The 27854-nt window shown below is 35.5% G+C and overlaps 1 protein-coding gene across 3 annotated transcripts in view; it reads left to right on the top strand.

Moving 5' to 3' along the window:
* LOC140991403 (protein SHOOT GRAVITROPISM 6) overlaps positions 1 to 27854 on the top strand; it is a 38576-nt gene that overhangs the window by 965 nt on the left and 9757 nt on the right. Inside the window, exons 5-43 of one of the 3 annotated variants that reach the window (XM_073461337.1) lie at positions 92 to 163; positions 3753 to 3843; positions 3947 to 4042; positions 4629 to 4707; positions 4803 to 4866; positions 5629 to 5732; positions 6690 to 6795; positions 7503 to 7592; positions 8100 to 8177; positions 8394 to 8461; positions 8544 to 8643; positions 8734 to 8910; positions 9642 to 9731; positions 9821 to 9886; positions 10056 to 10151; positions 10240 to 10314; positions 11815 to 11874; positions 12386 to 12475; positions 12773 to 12894; positions 13638 to 13767; positions 13881 to 13960; positions 14455 to 14590; positions 15617 to 15698; positions 16173 to 16318; positions 17234 to 17314; positions 17388 to 17488; positions 17977 to 18215; positions 18389 to 18498; positions 18788 to 18916; positions 19039 to 19113; positions 19217 to 19350; positions 19461 to 19533; positions 19704 to 19835; positions 20110 to 20291; positions 20365 to 20487; positions 20579 to 20639; positions 24241 to 24336; positions 24790 to 24890; positions 25319 to 25424. In XM_073461337.1, coding sequence (XP_073317438.1) covers positions 92 to 163; positions 3753 to 3843; positions 3947 to 4042; positions 4629 to 4707; positions 4803 to 4866; positions 5629 to 5732; positions 6690 to 6795; positions 7503 to 7592; positions 8100 to 8177; positions 8394 to 8461; positions 8544 to 8643; positions 8734 to 8910; positions 9642 to 9731; positions 9821 to 9886; positions 10056 to 10151; positions 10240 to 10314; positions 11815 to 11874; positions 12386 to 12475; positions 12773 to 12894; positions 13638 to 13767; positions 13881 to 13960; positions 14455 to 14590; positions 15617 to 15698; positions 16173 to 16318; positions 17234 to 17314; positions 17388 to 17488; positions 17977 to 18215; positions 18389 to 18498; positions 18788 to 18916; positions 19039 to 19113; positions 19217 to 19350; positions 19461 to 19533; positions 19704 to 19835; positions 20110 to 20291; positions 20365 to 20487; positions 20579 to 20639; positions 24241 to 24336; positions 24790 to 24890; positions 25319 to 25424 — 4041 coding nt within the window. Of the gene's footprint in view, positions 1 to 91; positions 164 to 3752; positions 3844 to 3946; positions 4043 to 4628; positions 4708 to 4802; positions 4867 to 5628; positions 5733 to 6689; positions 6796 to 7502; positions 7593 to 8099; positions 8178 to 8393; positions 8462 to 8543; positions 8644 to 8733; positions 8911 to 9641; positions 9732 to 9820; positions 9887 to 10055; positions 10152 to 10239; positions 10315 to 11814; positions 11875 to 12385; positions 12476 to 12772; positions 12895 to 13637; positions 13768 to 13880; positions 13961 to 14454; positions 14591 to 15616; positions 15699 to 16172; positions 16319 to 17233; positions 17315 to 17387; positions 17489 to 17976; positions 18216 to 18388; positions 18499 to 18787; positions 18917 to 19038; positions 19114 to 19216; positions 19351 to 19460; positions 19534 to 19703; positions 19836 to 20109; positions 20292 to 20364; positions 20488 to 20578; positions 20640 to 24240; positions 24337 to 24789; positions 24891 to 25318; positions 25425 to 27854 lie in introns of those variants that run through there. The other 2 variants (XM_073461338.1, XM_073461339.1) reach the window with 2 other exon arrangements.

The following is a 27854-nucleotide window of genomic DNA, read 5'->3' as shown; positions in this document are numbered from 1 at the left end:
TGATCATCTTTCCTTTTGGAGCTTGGCACGGGTTTATGTTTAAAATTTAAAGTTAATAATATCTGTTGCTTTTAAAAACAACTTATTCTAGGAACTCAATGCTGATTGGCAAAGAGCTGGAGCTGGTGTGCTTATGGCATTGGGTTCACATTTGCCTGACCTTGTAAGTTTCATATTTAGATTGATTTTTTCAATTTGGAAAGAGATTATGCTGTTTTAATACGTACTGTTGTCTCCAATGTCTCTCTACAATTGCTCTCGCTTTTTTACTTTTGAGCTTTGGAGCTCCAACGGTCATGCAATCTCTTTAATGGAGTGAGGTATTCAAATGTTTCATATGCGATCTTAACCTAGACATTTGTAGAATGGAGACTGAACTAGATAAGCTAGTTGTCGTAGGAGAAAAATATCTGTGACATTTATATTAGTGGAGATAAGTGCCTAATGGTCAATATTGTAGCAATTATGATGGTTTTGTGCAATGTTTGATAACTGGACCGGTGAATAATATGTTTTAAATTACAAAGATCTTAAATGTGCATATAAATAATAAAAAGTTATATTTATCCAAGTTTAAAATCTGAAAACATACATATAATCAAATATAATTATATCTATATATATTTTTTTTAAAANAAAATTTAAATATAAGAAATAAATTTTTTTGAAATAAAATAAAAAATAAAAAAATTGATTTTTATTTTAAATTAAAAATTGTTGAACCGGTTCAAAAACCGGTCCGACCGGTTCTGACTGGCTTGACCGTAAAACGGTTTATAGGATTGTTCGGGTTTCATGTAGTAATGTTTTCATTGTTACAGTATGACAACTTACATTATATGTGGGGCCTTGTTCTCACTTTACCTAACCGGAATAATTGTGAGATTAAATTAGAAGTTTCCATCATTTAGTTAAACCAAATGATCTAACTAAATGTGAAGTCTGAATCCATAGACCAAAAGTATAATGTGTTTGTTACCTTAACATGTCTTACAAGAAAAAAATACCAAGTAGCCGCAAATTAAAACCTGTAGAATTCCTCTTTGGCCCAAGTGATATTGACAAATGGATGAATGTGTAACTATTCAAAATTTCCTCAAACTATGTATGACACAATATCGTAAAAATGCATAGGATCTTGAGGCGTCCATGCGCCTCTCCACCATAATTCATCAAGGTTCAAATCTTGCTTGAAACATATAAATGCGAATACATGTGAGAATGATGCACATTTGAAGATGTCCAAATGTGATACAAGGATAAAAACACAAGTATGAGGGTGATGTTTCTCGCACAACCACAACAAAATCTGTTTGTACTACGTACTTGCACTCGGTTCTACCACATCTGCGTAGACAAGCACAACACTGTCATCGATGCTTCGGCAACCCCCATGGTGGAATCGAGTGCATCTTTAGACATATATCACATTTTTTCACGACATGAAAATGGATTTTATATGATCTCACCACTATAAGTGAATCATGCTTCATCTCATGTAAGCTCGTAAGTATGTAATTGTGCTATTTGACACATAATCAAGAAACCAACTAACCAAGTAAGTTGTATCATTAAACTACTCGAGATACTTGTTACCATTTTATTTTACATGTCTCGCACCTTAATCTCCGGAATATAAGCATGAATAAGCCCGAGTTTCCCAAGATAACTACAAGCCACTATTATGTTCTTGACTCAAGTGGAATAATACATTTTAACTAAAGACACTATTTAAATCATTACATATAAAATTATGGATATGATTATACCAACTGTTACACTAGTTACATGATTGATATATTTACATAACCTCGTACATTTCTTAGCCATACGTTATAACCTGTTGTCAAGAATGAACATAATTACATAACACATCTCTTAACTAGAATGAAATAATACTTTCATTTGAAGGGACTAATCATGCATTAAATAATAAATTCATTATCATGCTTGTTCAAGTCTAACAACGAACCCCAACTCATAATCTTATTGACCAATAAAAGTTCAATTAACATATATACAACAATCCCATGCTTATTATTGACTCAACTATAACACAATTAACTTTCACTAATGTGACAAAGGCAATGATCAAAATTGTAACACAGTAATTGATAAACACATAATCAACAAACACACTCGACTATACAAGAATCAATGGTAGAAGCAAAATGCTTCTAGCCTACAAGGATTGGGGATGACAATGGGTCTGGGTCGGTTAAGCGTGACCCAACAAGGAATATGGATGACAATGGGTCCGGGTCTAATGGGTAACCGACCAAGACATGACCCATTTGGGACGGATGAGCATGAAAAAAAGGTAACAACTTGGGCAAGATTATTAAATTGTGGGTGCCAATGGGTATGGGTCAGGTAACATGCCTTATGGGGTAACTGGTCTTATAGGTTGTGACCTGTTACCAACCTGTAACACACTCGTTAAGGTTTTAATGGTAATATATGTATAATTTATTTAGGCAATGTTTTTATATGCTTTTATATTTGTAAAACCCATAAGCGTGTGTTTATTCCTTGTTGATCACTTTGTTCTTGTTTTATGCATTTGTTTAAATCTTTGCACTATTTTTAATTTATATTTTCATTAGAATATCAAATACATGGTCAAAGCCTTTACTCGAACTACTTTAATTATTTTTTGTTAGAATTGTATTAATTCAATGTTCTAAATGGCTGGCAGGGCGGTCGAGGTAGGCGGCACTCGACTGCCCGCCTTTGTCTAAGACGGTCCGAGGCTATCCGACGGGCGAGACGGTCAATGATTTTAAAATCCTAGTCAACTGTCAATGTCAAATAATTTTAAAAATAAGTCAAAGTCAATCAATTTAAAAAACCTTATATATAATAAAAACACATATCAATCTATTTTGTATTTACTTTTGGTTTCAAGTGTCCTCCACCATCAGCCACTGCCTGCCTCAAATAGCCTCTTCCGGCCATCTTAATTATGTTGTTAGTGTGTATTTATATATATTGCTTTTTATTTAGATTGTATTACATTGCATGAAGTTTTTTATGCATAAAGATTATTTAATTACATATATTACACAAAAAATTTATGAATTTGTAATTATATTACATGATTATATATAATTACCAATAAAAATTGCTAAAACAAATTCAACCACCTGGGCATGCGGCTGAGGCGGTGGGCGGTCATTGACCGTCCCGCCACCACCTCCCGTCATTTACAACATTGTATTGATTAAAAATCATAGATGTCAAAATACGATATGAATATAATTATTTGACGGGCCTAAAGGCTCCAACTAGTTCGATATGGATTGGGGTGGGTATGGGTTTAAGCTTTGACGGGTCTGGACGGGTATGAGTCCTTCAAAATTTTAACAAGTTGGATCTTGGGTCATAGTGGACACGACCCATACCCAACCCATTGCCATCCCTAACAAGAATGTTAAGGGCAAAAGTAAGGAGAGGGCAACTAGCATTAAAGTTGGAAATTGGCAAGGAAGTAGAGACCGGGAAGTGTTGTTCTTATGAAAGAAAATTGTATTTCAATGACAAAAGGGTGATGATAATTTTGGAGGTGGTTTTGTATCATAATGAATTTGGTAAAAAAAGAGGATGGCAAGGAGTGACCTTAGATGGTTAACTTTTAAATGAACTAGCTAATAAAGTAATACGGGTCAGAGTTTCACGGGTCTGTCTATTGTCATACTGTGTAGAGATGCATAGACATGGATCAAAAAGTTTATTTTCTATCATTTTTGCAGATGATGGAGGAAATATATCTTCATTTGTCTAGTTCAAATTTAGCTGTTCCAGCAATGGTTCAAATACTTGCAGACTTTGCTTCATCTGATGGTTTGCTATCACTATAAGTTTTTTTTATTCATAGCTAAAATTGTTATTTAGATTTCACATCTGATTTTGGTCATCCTTAGATGTAATTGTTTCCTTTATGAAGCTTTTCAGTTCACTCCACGGCTTAAAGGTGTACTCATGAGAGTTCTGCCCATTCTAGGAAATGTGAAAGACATCCACCGGCCAATCTTTGCAAATGGTATGCTATATTTAGCGATCCCGTTCTGTTATTGGTGGCATGTGGTGTGATGCTATTATCTCAATTGATGCATAATACAACAAATGATAATATGTTGTATGGTATCACATGTCAGACATGATCAACTTCTTTAGAGAAAGGATGACATGAGATAGGCTATCCAATATGTGTCCAGATCAATGAAATAGCTGCACAACAACTTGGGCTTTATATCAGCTCTTAGATATGGGCACGATGCCTGGTTCATATTCCTTCATCATTTATACAGTAACAAATGTAGCTTCTTCAAAAGTATTAAATAGCTGTCTAAATTGAACTTCTTGTCATACTTATCAAGGAAAATAAATGGCATATTTTTTAGCACAGGACCTGTTGCCACTAAAAAAGAAGACTTGAAAGAGATTAATGCTGGTGATGTATGCTTTGTGTTTGAAATTATACTCTTAAATTTTGTATCCCATTATGACATATTTGTTGGTACTTGGTCGAAATATCCTCACAGTACCGTGATAAGCTACATGCACCACACATAACACCGACATTCTCTCTCTAATTTATGTTCTGGATATTTCTTGTTTCTTTCCAGCTTTCAAGTCTTGGTGCCAGGCCTGTTGGCAATATAGTGTTGATTTTCCATTGTCTACAGTTATTGATGGTGATGTCATGTGAGGCCTATTAACTTGCTTCTGCTATATTCTGCCACTCAAGATTTAAAATTGTCTCAGTTGTTAATTGTGTTCTGAATGTTTACTTCGTGCAGGTCTTTCCTGAACTCCGCATTTGAGCTTTTGCTGAGAGTTTGGGCCAATTCAAGGGATCCCAAGGTTTCAAATTGAAGAATTAGATTTGCTTATCTCATCTGTCTTTGTTTTCATTGGATCAAGAGCTAAAAAAATCCAATTCCCTGTTTATGAGATACAACCCACAACAAATCTTAGATGGTTTCCATGTCTTCCTCATAATTTTGTGTTGCATGAGATAGCTTGGGGATATCTTCTTGTTAGATGATTATATCCACACTTGTAGAATACCTTGTAAGAAGATTGATTTCAGAATTCCTGCTCTGGAAATTTGAATTTCTGGGGGTGAAGAAAAAATTACTTGTTCTCCTTTGTATTATCCTTGATAATGTTGGTGGGTAGTGACTTTCTAAAGCTAAAAGTGCGGCATAAACAGCTGCGATTCTTCAAGTTTTGTGCCTAACGTGGCTAATTTGGAGAATTACAGCCGCTGCCCTTTGGACCATCATCGGCTTGCACCAATCCTCGGTTGGTTTAAGTAGATTAAAATTCTCTTCAGTTGGATAATATATTGAGATGACAATATACTCGTGTATGAATTATGAATCGTGCAACTTAGCTGCATGGAAACAAAATCAGCCCCAGCCTCTGGTGTAAATTTGTAGGAGGGTTTGGTTTCAAGTGGGAAAATAACTACACCAGTCATGCCAAGCTAGCTGAAGGCATATTCTGCTAATTTAGGAGAAAAAGCAATGTTTTTTCGTTCTTTTATGGTCATCTAGTGTTTCTCTCTTTTGAAGTTAGTTTGAAAACCATGGTTTTGTTAAATTCTTTTTGTTTCTGCAGGTACGTATATCTACTGTGGAGGCTTTGGGTCAGATGGTTGGTCTTGTCACTAGGACACAACTAAAGTCAGCTTTGCCAAGGCTCATACCCACTATTTTGGAATTGTAAGACTTTTTTTTGATAGGAAACTACAATATATTCATTAATTAGAAGCACAAATTACAAAGAGCAGACAAGAAATCCACACAACAAGAAACAAGACAAGAAAAATCTTTCTCAACTCAACTAACATATAAAACTCCAACTTCTCACTAGCTCCGTGTTTGGTCTCAATTGTAGATATCAATTTTTATTCCCTAAAATAAAGTTATACTCTTAATACATTTTCATTCTCTTTCCCCAAAATGTATTTTATTGAATTTGTAATAAATTTTAATTCCACTTTTCACCACAAAAAAAAGTTCTCTATTATTAATTTATATTCTTATCTTTTATTATATATTTTAAAATCTAAAATTTCTCACTTCTAATTATTGTTCACTTAAATATTAATAAAATTACGAAATTGAAGTTTGCATGATATCATCTATAAATTAATAAATTTTCTGTTTTAAAACAATTCTTAACATAAGAATGAAACATTTACCTGTTAGAACTTTTTTATATCACAAATTCATCTCAAAGAATTATATCACTAAAGCATTTAGCCATTTACCCAAACCATCAGAATGAAACCAATCATTGCCTGCATGTTCCATTTTCTTAATTTCATGGATGATTTAGTAAATATATAATTCTTAAAAACTGTTCCATTGGAACTTTTTTATCTCACAAAATCACCCCAAAGAATTATTTCACTAAAAAGTTTACCCGATAATTGAAAATATGTAATGCTTAGCAGGTTTGCGGGTCCAACTCTGCTGAGTTTTGGGGTGGGGCGGGTCTTGGGTCCAATTTTTTCTTGGCAGGTCATGTCAAGTATTTGGCCAAACCCGTCCCAGACCAGCCCCGACTAATGGTGCCTATCAGTATACGTAGGCCAACACAATTGTAATTAGCTTAAATTTTTGTCCTTTCTAGACTTTGATGATTCTTCCTTCTTCCTTTTCTTCTTAATTTAGGTATAAGAAGGACCAAGATACTGCCTTTGTGGCCACATGTAGTCTCTACAACCTCCTGAATGCATCTTTGCTTTCTGAAAATGGCCCACCGTTGCTTGAATTTGAGGTCAGTTTAGATAATGGACTTTTAATGGACAGGATGGAAATTCTTGGTCTTTTAAGCTTGTTTGATATTTAATTGAAAATAAGATGTTAAGGGATCTAGTTTTGTTTTTTTCCCTGTCGAGCTTTTGGATACATTACATTTCCGGTTTCCCAGTTGTCTCTCTCTCTCTCTCTCTCTCTCTCTCTCTCTCTCTCCAAACGTCTTTTTGTATGTTGCCCATTGAACATTATTCTGCCCATTGCCTTTTAATGATTTAATGCATTTTAATGATATAACACGTTGTAATAATCTTCGGTATTCTTTCAACAATCTAATTCACTTTCCCTTAACTTGTATCAGAAGTCAGTGCATAGATTCTATCTGGCGTATAAAAAATTCCTGCGAAGTATGATGTTAATACTTGTACGAATGAAAATTTTATGTTTTGGAATTTCAGTTTGTGTTTCAAGGAATAGTTCATGGTTTGATAAGTAAGCCAACTCTGCCAACTCTGCTTTGTTGCTGATTACATGCTAGAGTCTCAGTTTGCCTTTCAAGGGTCCTTGCATGTGCTAAATATTTGGATTCAATGGATATTAAACAGTATATTATTTTGGAACATTAAATAATTTAGATTATATGATAATTTCAAATGTTATCTTAAATAATTATAATGTTCGCTAATTTTATTGAATTTGTCAAGGCTATAAATAAGTGAAATTTGGCAGGACCTTACTGTCATTTTATCAACGCTTCTTCCAGTGGTTTGCATCAACACTGACAGCAAGCAGCGTTCAGATTTTTCAGTGGGACTAAAGGTAATGAGCTTTTTTAACTTACAAACTAAAATTTGACCACCCATCTATCTTTGATGCCAGTAGATCCATTGTTTTTCTATTTTTGGTTGTTTTTGCTTTTTATTAACACCTTTACTCATTTTTTCTCCTCACTTAAGTGTGGATCCACGAATTCTATTGGATTCGAAGCTGATTTCTTTCAGAACATTAACTGGGGTTATAAATCCTAGGAGATGGTAAAACATTTTTTTATCGATTTTATAACTACTATGCCAAAAAATTATAACGCCAAATATTGAATTCCTTGTAGAGTGTGACCTGGGATTCTGATTGTGCGCTTTAAAAATATACTTTGTCATCAGTTCGGTGATACTTTTTTGTGGTTCTTTTTTTATCTGGTCATCGCAATTTGTTTTTTCCTTACTCGATTGTCGTTCATTTTTAAGTCCAGAAAGATAATTAATCTCTATTAATTATTCTATTTTTATTGATCGATTTATTGGTTTGTGTACCTCCTGCCAATTTCAGACTTACAATGAAGTTCAACATTGCTTTCTCACGGTTGGTCTGATTTACCCAGAGGATCTGTTTGTCTTTCTTCTCAATGTGGGTACAACTGCTAATCTTTTTTATTGCCACAAACTCTGGAACAATGTAGTTATATAATTGTATAAAGTGATACCACCTTATCTAATCCCCCCAACTAAATTACAAAAAGAATGTTGGCGATGAAAAGGAAAATGGATTCAATAGATTTGGACTACATTACCATACCTTGTTTATAAGTGAGGCAATGTCTGTAATTTGTTCACTTTGTTCCAGAAATGCAGGTTGAAAGAAGAATCTCTCACTTTTGGTGCACTTTCTGTCCTGAAGCACCTTCTGCCAAGGTTACTTTTCTCCATATTTTCTTTATGATGTCATACTCCTTGATTGCTTGCCAACTCAGCATGCCATGACATTGTTCTGAAGATTGTCTGAAGCTTGGCACACTAAAAGGCCCTTGCTGGTTGAAGCAGTGAAACATTTGTTGGACGAGCATAATTTGGCTGTTCGCAAAGCACTTGCGGAGGTAGTTTTGCATGGAAAATGTCAGTCATTGTTGATCTTCAATTTGTTATATATCTGTTAACTTACATCATCTCTTGCTTCTATGGCATAGTTAATTGTCGTTATGGCTTCCCACTGTTACTTGGTTGGTCCACCAGGAGAGCTATTTGTAGAATATCTCGTGCGACTTTGTGCAATGCCTGATTTGGATGGTGATACCAATGAGAAATCTAAGGAGTTCACTCAGTCGACTGGCACATCATATGCTTTCCTATATAAGAAGACAGAGGTCTGATCTTCTTGGAATGCGCTTTATTTCATCACATAGATATTTACAACTAATTCTATCTTCTTTGCATTTTTATTTCTAAGCTGTGCAAATAATAAATTACGCTTCATAAATAATTAGCATTTTTTCATTAGTGCTCCATATTTGAACTAGCGCAAAAATAATGATATTTTAATGTTCACAACTATGTTATACTTTCGGATACTTTATCTTTGGCTGTTCTCAGTTCTTCTGGCTAATGAAGTTATTAATTTTTATATCTTGAAATGTATTGAACGAACCCAATAATGGGCCGAGGGGCAGTTTTCTATACGAAGAAAAAAGGCAATAAGGAAACCCAATAATGTTCTGACGGGCATTTTTGTCAATAATAAAATGCTGTTTTTTTAAGGAGAAAACCACACAAAAATGATACTTAGAATATCTGGATGAATTTTTAAAGATATTTTAATCAAGTGTTACTTATGTTTCTTCTGGTATGGAAGTAATTTTTTCGATGAGAAAAATTTCAATCTCCACTCTTATTTCTAGTTGACAAGGAGACAATTTAAAATGAAATGTCATTTGAGTAAAAAATTGCATTTTAAGTGGATCGTTCCTCATCACGTGGAGGAATTTTGTTAGTCCTGTTCTTGTTAGCATAGTATGAAAATTGCTCTTGCACATATGATCTTTAAAAAATCTGTAATTGGTATTCAATATTTTCTCTTAAATGCTAAGGTCATTTTCAGGTGAAATTTGGAGGCGTCAGTCCAACAGATTTACGAGCAATTTGTGAAAAAGGTCTTCTTTTGATAACAGTAACTGTTCCTGAAATGGAGGTCTGCTACTATGTTTGATCAATTTTTTGTTGCGCGGTTTGGGTTTTCTCTTGGTACTTGTTGCTGATCATTGCCGATTATGTTTCCAGCATGTGCTCTGGCCATTTTTGCTGAAGATGATCATTCCGCGAATTTATACTGGTGCTGTTGCAACGGTATGTTATACGTGTATTTGAAGCTTGAAAGATGGTTTGAGCATTTCCCATCTAATATATCACTGACCATATTTTGACATTTAGAGTATGATTCTTGTCAATAATTGATAGATCTGTCGATTATATGGACGCATTATTTTTGTGTAAGCAAGTTAATCTTTTTATATAGGTTTGCAGATGCATCTCAGAATTATGCCGAAACAAAAATCTAGGTGATACGATTCTTTCTGATGGTAAAGCTCGTAGCAGTATTCCTAATTCTGAGGTTTGATATCCCCTACGTTTACTTGTGTAATAATACACTTTTGGATATAAATGCATTTGTACAATTTTGTCATGATATGAGTATTTAGGATCTTTTTGCACGGCTTGTGGTGCTTCTTCACAATCCACTGGCAAGGGAGCAGTTGGTGACTCATATTTTAACAGTAAGTGTGTTTTAATGTCCTTTTTGTTTAATACATATATATAATATTACAAAAAAGTTCAAATCGAACGCAAACCTGGACCATGCAGGTAGGCAATATTAGTAAATCATAAATGAACGTTACTGTTCGGGATCTTTCCTTATTCTGTAGCCTTTAGGATACTTTGTCTTATTTAGTAGATCTGATCCTAAAGTGCCATCTGACGACTACTTTTTCACCTCCAAAATGCAATGTTTTTTATATCTTGCTCTGCTCACAGGTTCATATAATGTTTTTATATCTTGCTATGCTCACAAGTTTTTCAGGGAAGAAACGAGTGCCAAATATCCAGTAAATTTAATTTTCCCCATCACATTAGGTTTACTTTTGATTACGCAATGAGAAGTATCCTTCTTGTTTAATGGTCGACTTAATCATGAAATATAGTTGATGGTTGACAGTGGGGATGAATTTGACTGGTTACGAAATTTTTCTCATTTTTAGTTGTATGCCAAATTATGAGTTTGATATTTTCATCTTAGGGTGAATAATTAGAAATTGGATTTCAAATTATTCAAATTCTTTGTCTGTTTTATTGGTATGAAAATAGAAAGCAAGGACAAGGCTTTGCTTGGTTTTGCTTCGTTGATGGATTTCCAGCTCTTGAATCAAAATCAACATTATTTTTCTTATTTTTGTTTTCTTTCAAAAAAAAAAAAAACTTATCTTCTTTCATTTGACATCTATGATTCAATTTCATCGTATTATAGTATTATTTTCTAATATAATGTACTGATATTAATAAAAAGTCAAATAATCCAATATACTTTTTAAATAAATGACGTGAAATTTACACTGAAATACGTCGTCTTCAGAAAATAAAATCGAACATGTATCTCATTTTTCCAGTCTCTAAAATGACATTTTCATAAAAAATAATTCCATAAGCACCGGAAGTACAAGTGGAGAAGTTCGAAATGAGATTTCTTATTCAAGGCTATTGTAGATGAGCAACACTTTCTTTTGTTACCAACCTTATGAAAATATGATCTCGTTTGAGCTTTTAGATGCATCTTTCGGTTGGTGGTTGGAGTGCTGGATGCTCAACAATTGTGATCCTCTTCTATTTTGGTTCATTTCAGTTCAGAAAAAATGCTTAAAGTTTCCACTTTAAGTTTTTCCCATTCACCCTGTTTTTATTGATTGTGAACTTCTTGATGGAGCATTTCCTCCTCTTATAAGTGCAAGTAAATAAACCAGTTGATGTTTCCATGTAAGTTTTTACAATTCACCCTGCTTTAGCTTGTTTTTTGAACATTTTTTGGTAAAATAACATCAAATGCTCTCATGTTGAACAAGCTCAGCCTCATTGATACATTTCCGGGGTAATTTATTAATATATCTATACATTATATCGAATGATATTTCTTGTACTTGTTTTTAATCTGATTGAATTTTATGAATGACATCAAGCTGTGGTCTGATTAACGAGCAGGACTAATTAATAAATTTTTTTTGCAGGTCCTGTATAACTTAGCTTCTATATTTCCCAAGAATATTATTCTGTTTTGGCAAGATGAGGTATATTAGATATATCACCAATCACACATTATAAATTGGCTCGAAATTGAGGGAATGTTTACTTTTTAATACCTTTCCATATTAGCAAAACCATATTTCGGAAATCATTAGTATTTTTTTTCTAGGGATTTGACCGCTTTTAGGAATTTTCATGCATTTTTTTCTGTTTGACCCTTATTTATCTATGTTCATATGTGTTTATTCATATACACATATTCATCTATTGAGTTACATACACACTTATGAGGATATAAATGTATATGCGTGTGTATACATGTGTACTCGCATGCACAAACACATACATATATTTGTATGAACAAACATATAGATGTGCATATATATGTGTATGTGTATTCATGCGTATATGCATCTTAGTATATGCGTATATGCACACATATATATATGTGTGTNATATGTTCTATTTGTGTGTTGGACTTTGTGCGCCGGTAGAATATCAAACCTATTTGCCTTTCAGATCTAACTTTTTTTATCTTCTATTGTAAGCTTCTAGATTCCCAAAATGAAAGCTTATGTGAGTGATCCGGAAGACCTAAAGGAGGATCCGTTATATCAAGAGACATGGGATGACATGGTTATCAACGTAAGCGTTGGTTAGACTTTGTATTTCTAACCACATTTATTTCATTACTGCTGAAATTTTACAAGATCTATGACCAGCCGAACTGGCCATATTCACCTCATGAAAATTACATTGTGACTTTTTTTTAAATCGCCGTCTTCCTCTCGCTACGTGATGTAGTAAGAGTGACCATTCTTTTAATTTTACAAGTTGCCAGAATTTTATGGGTTAGATAGAACCATGGATTTAATATGAGTGAAGTTTCATGATGAACTACGAGCGGGCATGCTGCTTATAGTCTTTGTTTATGGCCCACAGTTTATTGCAGAATCCTTGGATGTGATTCAGGATGTTGATTGGGTGATCTCTCTAGGAAATTCATTCTCAAATCAATACGAACTTTATTCTTCGGATGATGAACATTTTGCGCTACTTCACCGGTATGTGAAATGTTATGAAACTCACTTTTACCAGTGGATCAAATTCTAACCACACATTGTATTATATTTTTTAGATTGCATAGGTTTTTCCCGGGGGAGAGAGAGGGGGGAAATCAACATCTTTACTTTCTTTATTTTTACGGTCACACATTTTCTTTTGCAAGATACGATTCTTTTGTAACCAACTGCCTGAATATTTTGAATTATCTTGGTCTGCATTTTAAAATTTGTGTGTGTCAGTGCTGTTTGATACGTACATCAGAATAGTTCACAAAAACATCAGTAGGAGCTCATACTGGAATCAATCATTATGGACAATTATGTATAATTTTAAGACTCATTTACCCTATTCTTGTGAGCTTGAAATTGAGTCCATTTTTTTTCTTTTCTTTTAATTTTGGGATTATTTTGACTTTGATATAGCAGACAAGAAATAGAGGATTCATGCACCCTATGCCAGTTAAACGTGAATGATATTGTGTTACTTTAAATCCATCTACTCAAAACTAATTTTTATATTTGATTCTGCTTGCATTTCTTAATGAAATTTCACTTGCACATGTATGCTTTTATCACCATTTGTACCGCATGTTTGTGCTATTTGAATCTTCTTTACTTTGTATGTAAAGTTAATTGAGAAATCTTGACATGGTGCAAGTTGGAACCAATTTTGTTTGTAAGATTGCTCATGGAGAAACCTTCTTATGGCACAACTTGAAATTAATTGGTCTTTTCGAGTGCAGGTGTCTTGGCATTTTGCTGCAGAAAGTTCATGACAGAACCTATGTTCGGGCTAAAATTGATTTGATGTACGTGCAAGCTGATATTGCTTTACCCGTGAATAGACTTGGTTTGGCTAAGGCTATGGGATTGGTAATCATTTATGACATAAAATGTTAATCGTTCATCTAATTCATGGAAAAGAGTTTCTTGAGCAGTTCTATCAACTGAATGGTGCTTATGGCGACTGTTATGTGGACATGTAGGTTGCCACTTCACACTTGGACACAGTTCTGGATAAGTTGAAAGACATTCTTGATAATGTTGGTCAGAGCATCTTCCAAAGGTATATACTGGACCTATGAGTTAACTCTCACTTTTACAGTGTTACACATTTGTAGAACTACTGGAATTAGAAGTTCTATATGTCTATACCCATGCAAAATAAGTATTTATAGGTCGAGCACTCGAGCTTAATTTTTTTTTTCTGACATGAAAGACAATTTTAATTGCCAAGCTTGTGGAGATTTTGCTGTACACTGATGTCTCAAGGGAAAAAAATGGAACACAGTGTATTTTCATTTCTGTTACATTCGAGAAGATCACCAAATCTGGAACTTTATGCATTCCCATATTGGGTTTAACATCAGATTTCACGTTGTTTGAAACTCAATCCCTTAACATCAGATTTCACGTTGTTTGAAACTCAATCCTCTGTTTTTGTTGAGCTTATCTTCATGCTGTTTGCTTAATTAGTGGTATCTGGTCTCAAATTCATCTGGATATATACTGGTATTGCTTCCATTGCACCTGACTTTAAATAACGCAACTCTATGGCAGAATTCTGTCATTCTTTTCTGATAGAGCCAAAATGGAAGAATCAGATGATGTTCATGCTTCTTTGGCTCTTATGTATGGATATGCTGCAAAATATGCTCCATCAACTGTTATTGAAGCCAGAATAGATGCACTTGTGGTATGGCATAATGCTCTGTGATTTTGTTTTCTTTTATGTGTTGAGTCTCTGTTATGAAATAATTTGCTAGGAAACATATTTTTTGTTTCTCTTTTGAACCGAAAATTTGCGTCTTACAAAGTTTTGATTAAACAAGTAATTAACTGCGTGGAACTTTTATGATGCAAAAGCATGTATCTGACGTTAAAGAAGTGCATTGACTATTTCCATAATCTGTACAAAGCAAACCAAATTATGTTTAGAAGATTTTATGATGTTCTCCGTTAGTATTCAACCAATTTTTGAGGCCTGATAGAATGCTTGGTGTTGGAGAAATGCGTGCTTACAATTGGCCGCTGGGACAGCGAGATTTTTTTGTTCTATTTATTGCTGAGTAGTATTCTTCTAGGCTCTTAAAAGGAATATTTGCTTTTAGGTTAGTTTTTATGTTTTTTGGGATATTTCAATAGAAGAGTTAGGTAATCCCAAAATTGCATTGGCTCGTGCCTCTTTGTGAAAGAAGGAATACAAATGGGCATAATTTAGAGTATTACAAATATGTGCCACTTCTTGAAAGGTCTACTTGAATTAGTAATATCCACGTTGTTGGAGGGTTTCAATTTATTGGAATAGTATTGTTCCTCTTGAGAATCCATTCAACTTTTGTAGTCAAAAGTCATACTTGTACTCCTTTCCTAGTGTAAATTTGATATGAGCATCCGTTCTTCGGATGATGTGATCGATGTATTTTGAGCTTGCATCATACTGTTTGTCCACGTGTTAGTTTGGTCTCAGTGATTCAGCTAGTTCATGAATCCCATTTAGTTTTAAGCCATTAATTACCTCTTGAATATAAAAAATACTTTAAAGTTTCTATTTGTCAACTTTGGTTATTGTCGTCTATCTTTTACTGTCAAAATATAATCATTGCTGTTATTGTTTTATATATTTGGATACTTAGATTATTTATTTATTTGGTCTTGTGGCAGCTGTTTGTCGTGTTTGCATATGCCTTTTTATGTGATACTCTTATTGTGTTGTCTACAGGGGACTGATATGCTTTCTCGTCTCCTTCATGTACACCACCCCACAGCGAAGCAGGCAGTTATAACTGCTATTGGATTGCTAGGTTTGTGAATCCAACCCATCGTCCTTGTTAATGTTTTATTTTGCTTTGCAGCCGAAAGATTTTTCTCTTTAATTCATATTACCAAGTGTTCTTATCAAGCTCTCTGATATTGGGTCTATTACAAGGTGGCACATCAGTTTTTGTTTACAAGCACTTTGAATATCTGGTTTAGCATCATCATGATGAAGAGTCACTTCTCTTGATTGAGAACTTCAATGAGGTCACAGTCCTTTTAAGAGGGGGGTTCATTTTGATTTTGTGTCTCGGACAAAATGAAGTAATGAGAAGATTAAAACAGACCATAAAATGTTACTTCAAACTACTTGGATTTGGTTCTGTTCTATTTTACATGTTTTTGTGCCATTTGTTGCCAAAAAAATCATTTAGTACATGAAAATACATCTGATTCTACTTTGTTTGACTTAGCATCTGTCAGTCTGTAATATAATGACCTCGTCAGTTTTCTCCATGCAGGCCAGGCTGTCATTGGTGCTGCTGCTTGTGGTAAATCGTTTCCATTGAGAAAGAGAGATCTGCTACTTGACTACATCTTAACTTTGATGGGCCGTGACGATGATGACGGACTTTCTGATTCTAATCTGGAGCTTCTACACACGCAGGTTTGTTTTACTTGTAACTGAGCATGATTTGTTTTAATATTCTATGTACTTGGACCACGACTTCACGCAGAAGCCAATGTTGAAGCAACAGTTTTCTGGTTTTGGATCTGTATCATAGGTGGAAAGTTATCTTGTGGCTAATTGAACAGAATTTTTCCCACTCTTTTCACCAAGAGTGGAGGGTGATTCTTTTCTTTAGAGAGAAACAAACTGGGAAAAGAAAAAAGAAAAAAATGGAACTTTTCCTTGTTGAGTGGGATTTTTTTATTGCTGCTGGTTTGCTACTCCATATCATTAGAGTTATATGGAAATATCCTCTCTTTTTTCCTGAGATTTTTCAGTTTAGGGACTATTAGAGCTTTGTGTGAAGTCAAACATTAAAGAAAGTGGGTCAAATCAATGAACTATCGACATTTAAACACTTGCAAAAATTTCGCTCATTAACAAAAAAACAACTATCCATAAAAGTCATAAATACGGCCTACTTCTTTCCTACGTACATAAGCTAAAGGATTTGAAAATCCACTGGCATAACTTGGTTCTTACTGTTCACATATAATTTCTTTCTGCCGTACGCCAGTAAGGTGTTGCCATTGAAACTTCCTCATAGTATATTACAAGTGTTAAAATATGATGTAAAGTGTGTAGGCAAATTCGTATTTAGCATGCATGCGATTGTCAATCATGCATTGGCCCCCTCTTATTATATTTTGTCAACATTTTTTCCTGATTCAATTTATCCTATGGTTTGATATGATATCGAGCCATACATTAAGACTTGTATGTCAACTATTGAACCCGAGTGGATATGGCATAGCTGATAATATTTTATCCTGTCTTTGATTCTGTTTATCATCTTTCAAATAATTTGCCTTCCAGTTTCCCCGACTTTCATCTTTCATTTTTTCTATGCAGTGCCTTGCTTTAAGTGCGTGTACTACTTTGATTTCTGTGGAGCCTAAATTGACTGTTGAAACAAGAAACCATGTTCTAAAGGTGCCAGTTAGTGCCGTTGTTTATTACTGGGAAAACAAATTATTTGCTTTCTGATTATTATTTTTCTTGACAGGCAACCTTAGGGTTTTTTGGTTTACCAAATGATCCGCCTGATGTCATAAATGGAGTTATACAACACCTTATTTCTCTTTTGTGTGCTATTCTTGTCACAAGGTATTTATTCTGAAAATACTTGGTTTAAGAAGCTGCTACAGTGCTACTGTAAGTGTAGGGTGTGAGAATGTGTTGAATATTAAATGCTTTATCCATATTTGTTGCCGTTGGGCTGTCCAATAAGCAGAAACCAAAGACACATAAAACCTGTGAGACTGTAATGCATTTGTGGTTCACAGCTTCACAACTCAGGAGAAGTTGTAGTATTTGGTAGTTTAGTGGAGTATCTTACGACTCTTGTATGCCAGGAAACCAAGGCATCCATGACCACAACTGACAAATGGGCAACAATAAAATAGGTTATATGTACTTATTTTTGCAATATGACAGTAATTGGTAATTTATTCAGGTAATAAGGGCATTTCTGATTTCCTATTATCAGTTCGATCAGTCTATTGCTAGGACTTTGAGCACTGTAGTTTTGTTTGTTTGTGGATGTACATGGTTTTGGATGATTTTGTACCCTTTTTAATGAGTTGTTTGATCAGTGGAGAGGATGGAAGAAGTCGAGCAGAACAGCTACTGCATATCATGAGACAGATCGATCCCTATGTTTCCTCCTCTGTCGATCATCAAAGAATAAGAGGTTGTCTTGCGGCTCAAGAGATGCTTCTTAAGTTCCGGACTATATGCGTTGGTGGATACTGTTCACTTGGATGCCAAGGAGATTGCACTCACTCCAAAAAAAATGAACGTGGTTTGCATGGAAATTTTTCAAAGTTACCATGTTAGCTAACTTTACTTTCCCTCCTCTCTCTCTCTCTCTCTCTCTCTCTCTCTCTCTCTGCTTTAAGCAGTTTGACAATTTCATTATTATGTTGAACTTCTTCTGTGCTTATTGTCCGCTTTTGTTTCCTGTGGTGATTTCTTGTATTAAACTTATTTCGTCTTTTATTATAGCTGCATTTGTGTCTCCAAGTCGTGATGCTTTGTGCCTGGGGGAGAGGATCATGTTATATATTCCTCGATGTGCTGATCCAAATCCTGAAGCTAGAAAAATTTCTGCACAGGTTTGTTATTGGAGAATGCCATTATGTTATGATTAGTTTTCGACCTCTGCCAAATTTTAATTGCAAAGGTTGTCATTATGTTTTCTGCATCAGTTATTGGTTCTTTGCTTTTTCTCATATTCTTGGTAACAAGATTATATCCCCCTTAGGATTCTTCCATGTCTCCCTCTTTTCCTGTTTCACAAGACGCGATGTGTATAATACCGTGTTCTGTGTGTACTTCAATATAACTTCCACTTAAACTTTTTTTTTTGGGGGGATGTTTTTGACACATTCTCCCAATTTGCAGATTATTGATTTATTTTTCAGTATATCTATGTCATTACCAAGGTCTGCAAACTCTATTTACGGGCTTGATATTGAATCACGTTATAATGCTTTGTCTGCATTAGAGGATGTTATTGCTATCTTAAGGAGTGTAAGTCACCACTTTACTCTCTTACTTTGTTGCTTGTTTACTTCATTTAATTTTAAAAAAATCAGAAAGAAAAAATAAAAAAATTTTATCATGAGTTTTATAATCTCCATTTTATTGCATAGGATGCTTCACTTGATCCATCAGAGGTATTTAACAGGATTGTTTCCTCTGTATGTATACTATTTTCCAAGGATGAAGTAAGTGCCCAAATTGTAAACTCTCAGAACGTCATTTTCCCTTTTCTGATATTTAAAGCTATAGATGATGTAATCTCTTTTTTTCTCCATTGGTTTTATACAGCTTGTTGCTGCACTACATGTTTCCTCAACAGCTATCTGTGACAAGATCAGGCTATCTGCGGAAGGGGCAGTTCAAGCTGTGACCGAGTTCATCACAAAGAGGGGAAATGAGCTAAATGAGGTTGATATCTCAAGGTTGTAGAGTTGGGCTCAAGTTTGATTTTGTTTTACATGCAATTATTTGTTATTGCTTTCACATTGAATGCATCTGTTTTTAACAATCTATTTTCGTATAATGTGAACAGGACAACACAATCTTTGCTTTCTGCTGCAATTCATGTAACTGAAAAATACCTACGTCAAGAAACTCTTAATGCTGTATCCTTTTGACTTTTCTCTATCTCAATCCGGTGATGGTGTTGAACTGTTTGCAAATTTTATTTTGTGATAATGGGTGCTGGTAATCCTGTTGGAATTAGAAAGCTGAAGTGATTTATATGAAACTGGATCAGTTCTTGGGCCTTGATGAATTTCTTTAATGTTGAAAGATCTCCTCTCTTGCTGAGAAAACCAGCTCAAGAATTGTTTTCAATGAAGTCTTGGCTGCTGCCGAGAGAGATATAGCCACCAAAGATGTATCTAGACTACGTGGTGGCTGGCCAATCCAGGATGCATTTTATGTGAGTCTGTACATTGGTATCAGAACCATATCATTTGCCGATCTATTGTTTATTTTCTAACATTTGTTTGCACCTTTGTTTCAAAGTGTCTGTATTTTGAATTGATTTTTTAATTCACATTTGCAATGTTCAGTATCATTTCCTCATACGTTCAGTAGATCTGATTCATATTGGTTCATGCCGTTGTCCTTTTTTATTCTTGAATTACCAGTTTTTTGACAGTGCGGGACTCTTTTTGTTACATCTTATTATCTGCTTTCTATTGTTTTATTAGGTGTTTTCCCAGCATTCAGTACTCGCATATTCGTTCCTGGAGCATTTAACTTCTATACTGAATCAGACGTCTGTCTTTCAAGGTGACTTTGGGAAGGGAGAAAATTTCAACAGGTTTGGGGAAGGTCATTTGGAAGATAATATGTTGAACACAGCTGTTATAGCACTTACATCATTCTTCAGGTTTATTTTGTGCTGTGTGATTTCGTTTACCTATGCTTCTAGGACAATCAACAGTTAATTTTTCCATCTACAGAGGTGGTGGTAAAGTTGGAAAAAGGGCTGTCGAGCAAAACTATGGTTCTGTCCTTGCAACCTTGTTGCTTCACTTGGGAAGTTGTCACAGTTTAGCGAATGCTGGTCAGCAGGAGCCACTAAGGTATTTTAAACCATGTTCTTCCAACACACTTGCAATGCAACTGGAGTTAAAAAAGGTTCTTGTTTACTGACCACCTTTATTTGTTTGTCAGCACACTTCTGGTTGCATTCAATGCATTCTGTGAATGTGTTGGAGATCTGGAGATGGGAAAGGTATGTGAACCTTGGTTTAGTTGTGATTTTATGGAAACCGTTGGAGGAATATAACATAATACTTCGGGAGTAAAAATATGTGTATTCCATTAGTTCCTAATGAGGATTACAATCAATGATAATCGAATTTATAATAGACAATCCTAGACTATATAGAACATAATATACATTGCCATAAATTAGGGGATTTTCCAATCAACAATAACAATATTCTCAATTATAGAGATACACTAAATCAATTCTGATCTTATCTATTATCTTCGACACTCTCCCTCTTGTTGGTGAATAGATATCTGACAGTCCCAGCGTGTAAATAATTTTTGAAATGGTGGACCATTTAATCCTTTGGTGAATATATTTGCTAGTTGATGAACTGTAGACATATGGTGTACAAATTAAGCCACTATCCAACTCTTTTTTAATGAAGTGTTTGTCAACCTCAGTATGCTTTGTTCAATCATCCTGCACTGGATTATGTGCAATGTTGATTGCTGATTTGCTATCACAATAAAGTTTCATGGGCCCATTCCACTTCACCATCTTTTAGGATGATCTTCAGCCAAAGCAATTCACGAACTTTTTTTTTTATAAGAAACGATAAAACAATTCACAAACTCCTTGAGCCATAGCTTTAAATTTTGATTCTGCACTTGACCTTGCTACAACGTTTTGTTTTTTACTCCGCCAAGTCACAATATTTCCTCCAAGAAAGGTGCAATATCCCGTCTTTCACTGTTTAACCCAACATAATCTGCATTTGTGTAGGCTTCAAGTACCATAACATCACCTTTTTTAAACAAAATTCCTTTTCCTGGAGTTCCTTTGAGGTATTGAAGTATTCCGTCAACTGCATGCCAATGTACTTCCTTTGGGCTATGCATGAACTGGCTCTCAGGTCTGGTTTGAGAGAGATAAATGAGTCTCTCTACAATGATACATCTATCTATTCACTGTGTCGTCTTCTGAGATGTTCCCAAGCTTGTGATTAAACTCTACGGACTTGATCATAGGTTTACAAGCTAATTTCCCTGTCTCTCGAAGTAAATCAATGATGTATTTGTGCTGGAAGATAAAGATTCCTTGCTTCGAGTATGCTACTTCTATACCAATAAAGTACTTCAACCTCTTCTATACCAATAAAGTACTTCAACCTTGTGATATCTTTGATCTCAAATTCTGCTGCTAATCGTTGTCTAATGCCCTGTTTCTCCTTGGCATCATCGCCTGTAATAATAACGTCGTCAACATAGACAAGTAATATATTGACTAACCCTGCTTTCGAGTGTTTCACAAAAAATATATGATCAACCTGACTTTGTTTGTACCCGATAGATTGCATGACCTTCGCGAGTTTTCCAAACCACGCTTTTGGAACTGCTTGAGTCCGTATAGAGCTATCTTCAAACTACACACCTGTCTGTTTCTCAGATTCTTCTCATATCCGGGTGGAACGTCTATATAGATCTCTCCCTCAAAATATCCACGCAAGAAGGCATTTTTGACGACATCAGACTGTTGTAACATTTACCCATAATTTGCTGCAAGTGACAACAATATTCTGAAAGTATTCATTTTTGCAACTGAGGCAAATGTTTCTTGATAATCCACACTTTGGCAACTAATCTTGTTTTGTATCTTCTAGTGTGCCATCTTATCTATATTTCATCGTATATACCCATTTTCACTTTATTGACCGCTTTCCCACATGTAAACCCGTGATCTCCCAAGTGTTATTTTCCCTAATGCTTTCATTTCCTCATTCATGGTTTGTTTCCAGTTTTCATTGGACAATGCTTCAGATGGTAGTGAAAAATTGTCAAATGTGACAACATTGGACAGTGGGTAGTGTGGGTTTTTAGTGCATTCTCTTGTTCCTTTGTGAAGTGCAATAGGTATATCAAGTGCATGTTCATTGTGTGTAGTGGAGTTCTCAATTGTTACCTGAGTTTTATCACTCGGTTCGGAGTCTCGGTCTTGCACAGTTTCGGGGATTGAAAGAATTTGTCCACCTTGAATATACCTGACCAAACAATCTTGTGTAAGTGCGAGGAGGATTGGGCTCATGGGGGGCTGAGTTGATGGGGATGGATGAGAGGCAGCACGGGGGATGAGTTGCTGGTTTCGTGAGGTGCTGGATGAGAGGCAGCACTTGGGGAAGAGCTGCTGGTTATCAATGGAAGGGTAAATGGATCCTCATCTTCAATAGAAATCTCCCCGTTGAAGATGAGGGATTGAGATTCATGGAACGTAACATCAGCGGAAACAAACACCTTCTTAGATGGTGGATGATAGCGCTTATTGCCTGTCTGGGTAGGAGAATACCCCACAAATACACGTGAAGTGCTCAAGGATCGAACTTACCCCTACTTGGACTATGAACATGAACAAAACAGACACGCCCGAACACTTTTGATGGCACTTGATTAGTGTGCAGGTTGGGAAATGACTCTGACAATGGTTGCCTGGGAATATGTGTGCAAACCTAAAGATAAGGCGGGATTGGGTATTGGGAATATTGTTTTGAGAAACAAGGCTATGTTGGGGAAAAGTTGTGGAGGTTTTATGTGGAAAATGGGACGATGTGGAAAAAGTTCGTAATGAGTAAATAGGGGTTACAAGAGAATCGTTGGGATGCGGCTTAGCAAGAAATGTGACATTCAGATGCTCATGGAAGTTTATTTCCCGATCTTACCTGAGTTTTCCACTATTAGTGAGGATAAAGGTTCGAGGAGGTAACAAGGCTAGTTTTTGGGAAGATGGATGGTGGGGGATTCTTCTTTTAGAAATTTTTACCCGTCTTTATTTCAGCTTTCCGCGGTCGTAATATGCCTATATCTTATTTTGCTCATTTTGACAATTCGTCGTCTTCCCAATCATGGGACTTGCATTTTCGAAGTGTTTTGAGAGATGAGGAGTTGACTAAGTTATTAGGTGAGTTAGATAGGATAAGGTTGATTGAAGGGTAGATGATATCCGAGTGTGGATGGAGGATCCTTCTTGTTTTTCTCAGTTAAATCCTTCTTTACGTCATTCTTTCCCGGCAATAGCTTTCAAGATTTTCCTTATTTCTATGTTATTTGGAAGGTTCCAGTTCCAATAAAGATCCAAGAATTTTCGTAGACAACGATTCTGGGCAAGTTAGCGACCTCGAAGATGATGCAAAAAAAATGGCTCTCATGTGCTATGTGCCCTAATTGGTGTGTGTTGTGTCGGAATGAGAGGGAAAACAGGACCATATGCTCATTCATTGTGCATTCACGAACGGCTTGTGGGCTAGAGCTTTCAAAGAATATGATTTGGTTTGGATGGTACCGAAGTCAACGAAAGATTTATTCGCTATGGATCTTGGACGGCTACTTGGCAACACGGGAAGAATTTTTTTTCAAGTGGTGATTCATGGCATATGATGGTCGGTGTAGTTAGACAATGTCGAGTGCTGGGATAAAATCAAGATCAAAATTGCTACGTGGATTGGTGCTCATGAAAATTTTCAGAATGTTCCAATCACAGATTTATTGGGAAATTGGGCTGGGAGGTAGATGTAATTGTCATTAAACATTTTATTTGAGTTTGACAATGTAGAAGCGCGTCTTTTTTGCAGATTCTGGCTAGAAACAGAGAACAAAATGAAGAGGAGGCATGGACTGGTCTCATTGGGGACCTGGCTGGGTGTATTTCAATAAAAAGGCCGAAAGAGGTAGACATCCTCATTTAATTCTTAGTTCCCGCTTTATAATGGATGAAGTGGAAGAGCAAATTCATATCAACTGTCAAATATGCTTCTAGTTGAAAGGTTCCATACTTTTGCTACCTTTTCTGTGCCTGGAAAATATATGTATATGAGTTCAAGTTTACTGCCTTTTGGCACCTAGAATGAAGTTGATCTCACTAAGAACTATGATAGATGAAGGAGAAGTATTCATGTAATTCTCTATTTGATTTTTGAATTATGTTATCATGGAGATCAAATATATATTATCAACCGCAAATCAGATCTGTTGCTTGCTGTTTTTTGATCTTTTATAGTACATGTTTGCACAGACTCTATAGGAACAATAATCCTGGAGTGTACATGTGTATAAGCTGATGCTATTGTTTGCATGATTCTTAATTTTTGTATTGTCTTACTTTCCCTTGTCATCACTATCAGGTGTCTGCAATATGTTTGATCCTTGGCAAATCATTAGACCAGCCATACAGATATCTGAGGGAAGCTGCTGCTGCCGCGTTGTCGGAGTTTGTGAGGTTTAGGTATATTTACACAGTAATATTCCCTTTTTTAAAGGTGGTGGTTTATGTAGCTTTTTTGGAAGTTGATGTGATGGATACAATAATTTTAGCGTTGAGTGATCATTGTGTTTAAAAAAGTTAATGGAACGTGAAATGATCAGTTGTTTCTCGAGGAACTCACCAAACAGATCCTTAGCCATTTAGATTTTATTCTTGACATATATATTAGTTCGATTTTATTATGAACATTAATCGTGTTTGGAGGTTGTCCAAGTAATTTGTATAGATTTTTAAAACCTAATAGTTTCCATTATTAAATAATAAATTATATTATATTTATTTTTTTAATATAAAATTAGGGTTACTGGTGCTATTAGTGTTGTTATTTGTTGGTTCAAGCTGAAGTTAATTACCGTTCATTCTTGTGGTCATGGTTTTGCATTATACAGTGATTGCATTGGTTCTATATTGGAGCTGATGGTTGAAGGACTTTGTCGACATGTTTCTGATGATTCCCCAACTGTCAGACGCCTTTGTTTGAGAGGACTTGTCCAGGTAGGTCAACATATTTCTAAACATGATGGTGCACTCTTCTATTTTGACATTAATTTTTTGTCTGGCAATTGTTTACCTGTCGGTTGACTTTTTTATTCTGATCAAGTTGTTTTGAGTGCATATTTCAAAACTGGAAAATTGGAGTGGTTTGAAAGTACGTTCTGCTGCTGACAACTGATGGGGGGCAAAAACACTGTTCTTTTAATAAATTTCCTCAGTTCACGCTGTCTTAGTTATCGCCCCTACTTTCATCATTATTCTAGTACAGCAATATACATCAACCCCGAGCCAAGGTTGCGTTTTTTTTTCAAGTGATGTCAAGTAGCATCCTCTAACCTTGTAGACCTTCTTACGGAAAGAAGGGGGTTGCGGGGAAGCATAGAGGTTGTGATTATAGATTGGAAGGATATAGAAAGGGGAAGGTCTAGTGGTGATTGGGCACAGGACTTAACTTTTTTCCTCTTGAAATGCTATGGTGTGGTGTGTTGGAGGAAGATGCAGCATATTGAGAGAACTGAGATATTGCTTCAGTTAGAAGTGGTGAAATGGGACAAGTAACAGCCACGTGTTTGTGCTTAGAAAGGCTGGGGATGATTTTAGTTTGTTGACAAATTTCTGGTAGGTCGATATTGTCTTCGAGTGTTAGTTTTATTTGGGCAACTGGGGATTTTAAATAATACTGTGACAAGGAAAGGACTGTGTTTAAGACTGTCATCCATGTTTATGATTGAAGATCTATATTTGCACTGGAGAAATGTACTGTACCTTGAAGGTTTCGAGTCTCTCTTTTGTTTCAGTTTTTAGTGAGTTAAATTTGAGTAGAAATGAACCTTAGCAAATTCTAGTGATGCGTATACAAAAAAATAGCACAAGTATAAAAGAACATCATGTTCAAAATAATGGACGATCACAAAAAACATCTCATGATTCAGTGTCATTGAATTATTCCATATCCAAACTATTTTTTTTTTTATAAGAAACATATTTTATTAATAATAGATTAAGTAAGAGTACAATAGTGGACTAGCGGTCCACTCTCGTCATGAAACAAATGACATCAAGTGAGTCCTAATGATACACATATTCCCAATTTCTCACTAAATCTAAAATCGAAACATCTTGAAAATCGTGATGATTGCTAATCCACATTGCAATGTTGATCTTTATTTTGTCCCAGCACTCCTCCTTCGATTCTTCTTTGTCCTCGAAAATTCTTCTCTTCCTTTCCAGCCAGACCGTCCAGCATATGCAATGCACTACCACGTTTCAAAAAATCCTTCCCCTGGCACCAGTTAGCTGTCCCAAACCCAGGCAGAATAAATCCTTGGTGGACTTTGGCGTCACCCAAATCAACCGAAGCTCTTGCAACACTCTAGACCACAATGATGTTGTGAATGGGCAATGAATGAGCATATGATCCTGAGTCTCTGTTTCATGTCTACATAGTACACACCAGTTTGGGCACAAAGCAATTGTTGACCATTTTTTTTGAATCATCTCCGAGGTCGGTAGCTTACCCAAAGATGCTGACTAAGAAAATAGCTGGACCTTTTTTGGAACTGGAATTTTCCAAATAAAATGAAACAGTTGAAAAACTGGAAAACGAGTATGTTGGAAAAAAGACTCATAAAAGGATCTAACTGAGAAAATACCCGAAGAATCCCCTCGCCACTGTAGAAAATCATCTACCCCTTCGATCAATCTTACCGAATCTAAAATATCTAATAACTCGGCTAACTGAGCAGTCTCTTCATCCCTCACAGCCCTTCTAAAATGAAAATCCCATGATTGGGTAGATGTGACATTATCAAAATGAACAAAATATGATATAGGCAGATTGTGAATTGATGATAACTGAAATAATGCTGGAAAAAGATCTTTAAAAGAAGAATCCCCCCACCATCTATCCTCCCAAAATCTAACCTTATTACCTCTTCTCACCTGAATTAATACTCTCTGTTTAAAAGTTGGGTATACTCGGGAAATGAACTTCCATGGGCACCTGAACATGACGTTTATTGCCAACCCTGCATCCCACCCATTTTCTTGTAACCCATATTTACTCACAATTATTTTCTTCCACAATGTACCTTCTTCCACAAAAAATCTCCACCACCACTTACCCAGCAATGACTTGTTTCTCAATATAATATTCCCAACCCCCAAACCTCCTTTATCCTTCGGTTTACACACATGGTCCCACGCAATCAAGTGGCAATGAGCATCTCCATCCGCTCCGTCCCATAAAAAGTTTTTTGAAATCTTCTCCATGGATTCCGCTATACCTTTAGGCACTCTGAATAAAGACATATAATATATCGGAATAGAATTCAAAACCGATAATATCAATGTCAATCTCCCACCTCTTGACAAAAAAGCTTTCTTTCAACTTGCCAATTTTTTCGACATCTTTGCCGCTACGGGATCCCA

This window comes from Primulina huaijiensis, chromosome 13, assembly GCF_012295235.1.
Source record: "Primulina huaijiensis isolate GDHJ02 chromosome 13, ASM1229523v2, whole genome shotgun sequence".
Classification (NCBI taxonomy): domain Eukaryota; kingdom Viridiplantae; phylum Streptophyta; class Magnoliopsida; order Lamiales; family Gesneriaceae; genus Primulina; species Primulina huaijiensis.
This window is presented reverse-complemented; position numbering and strand designations above follow the sequence as displayed.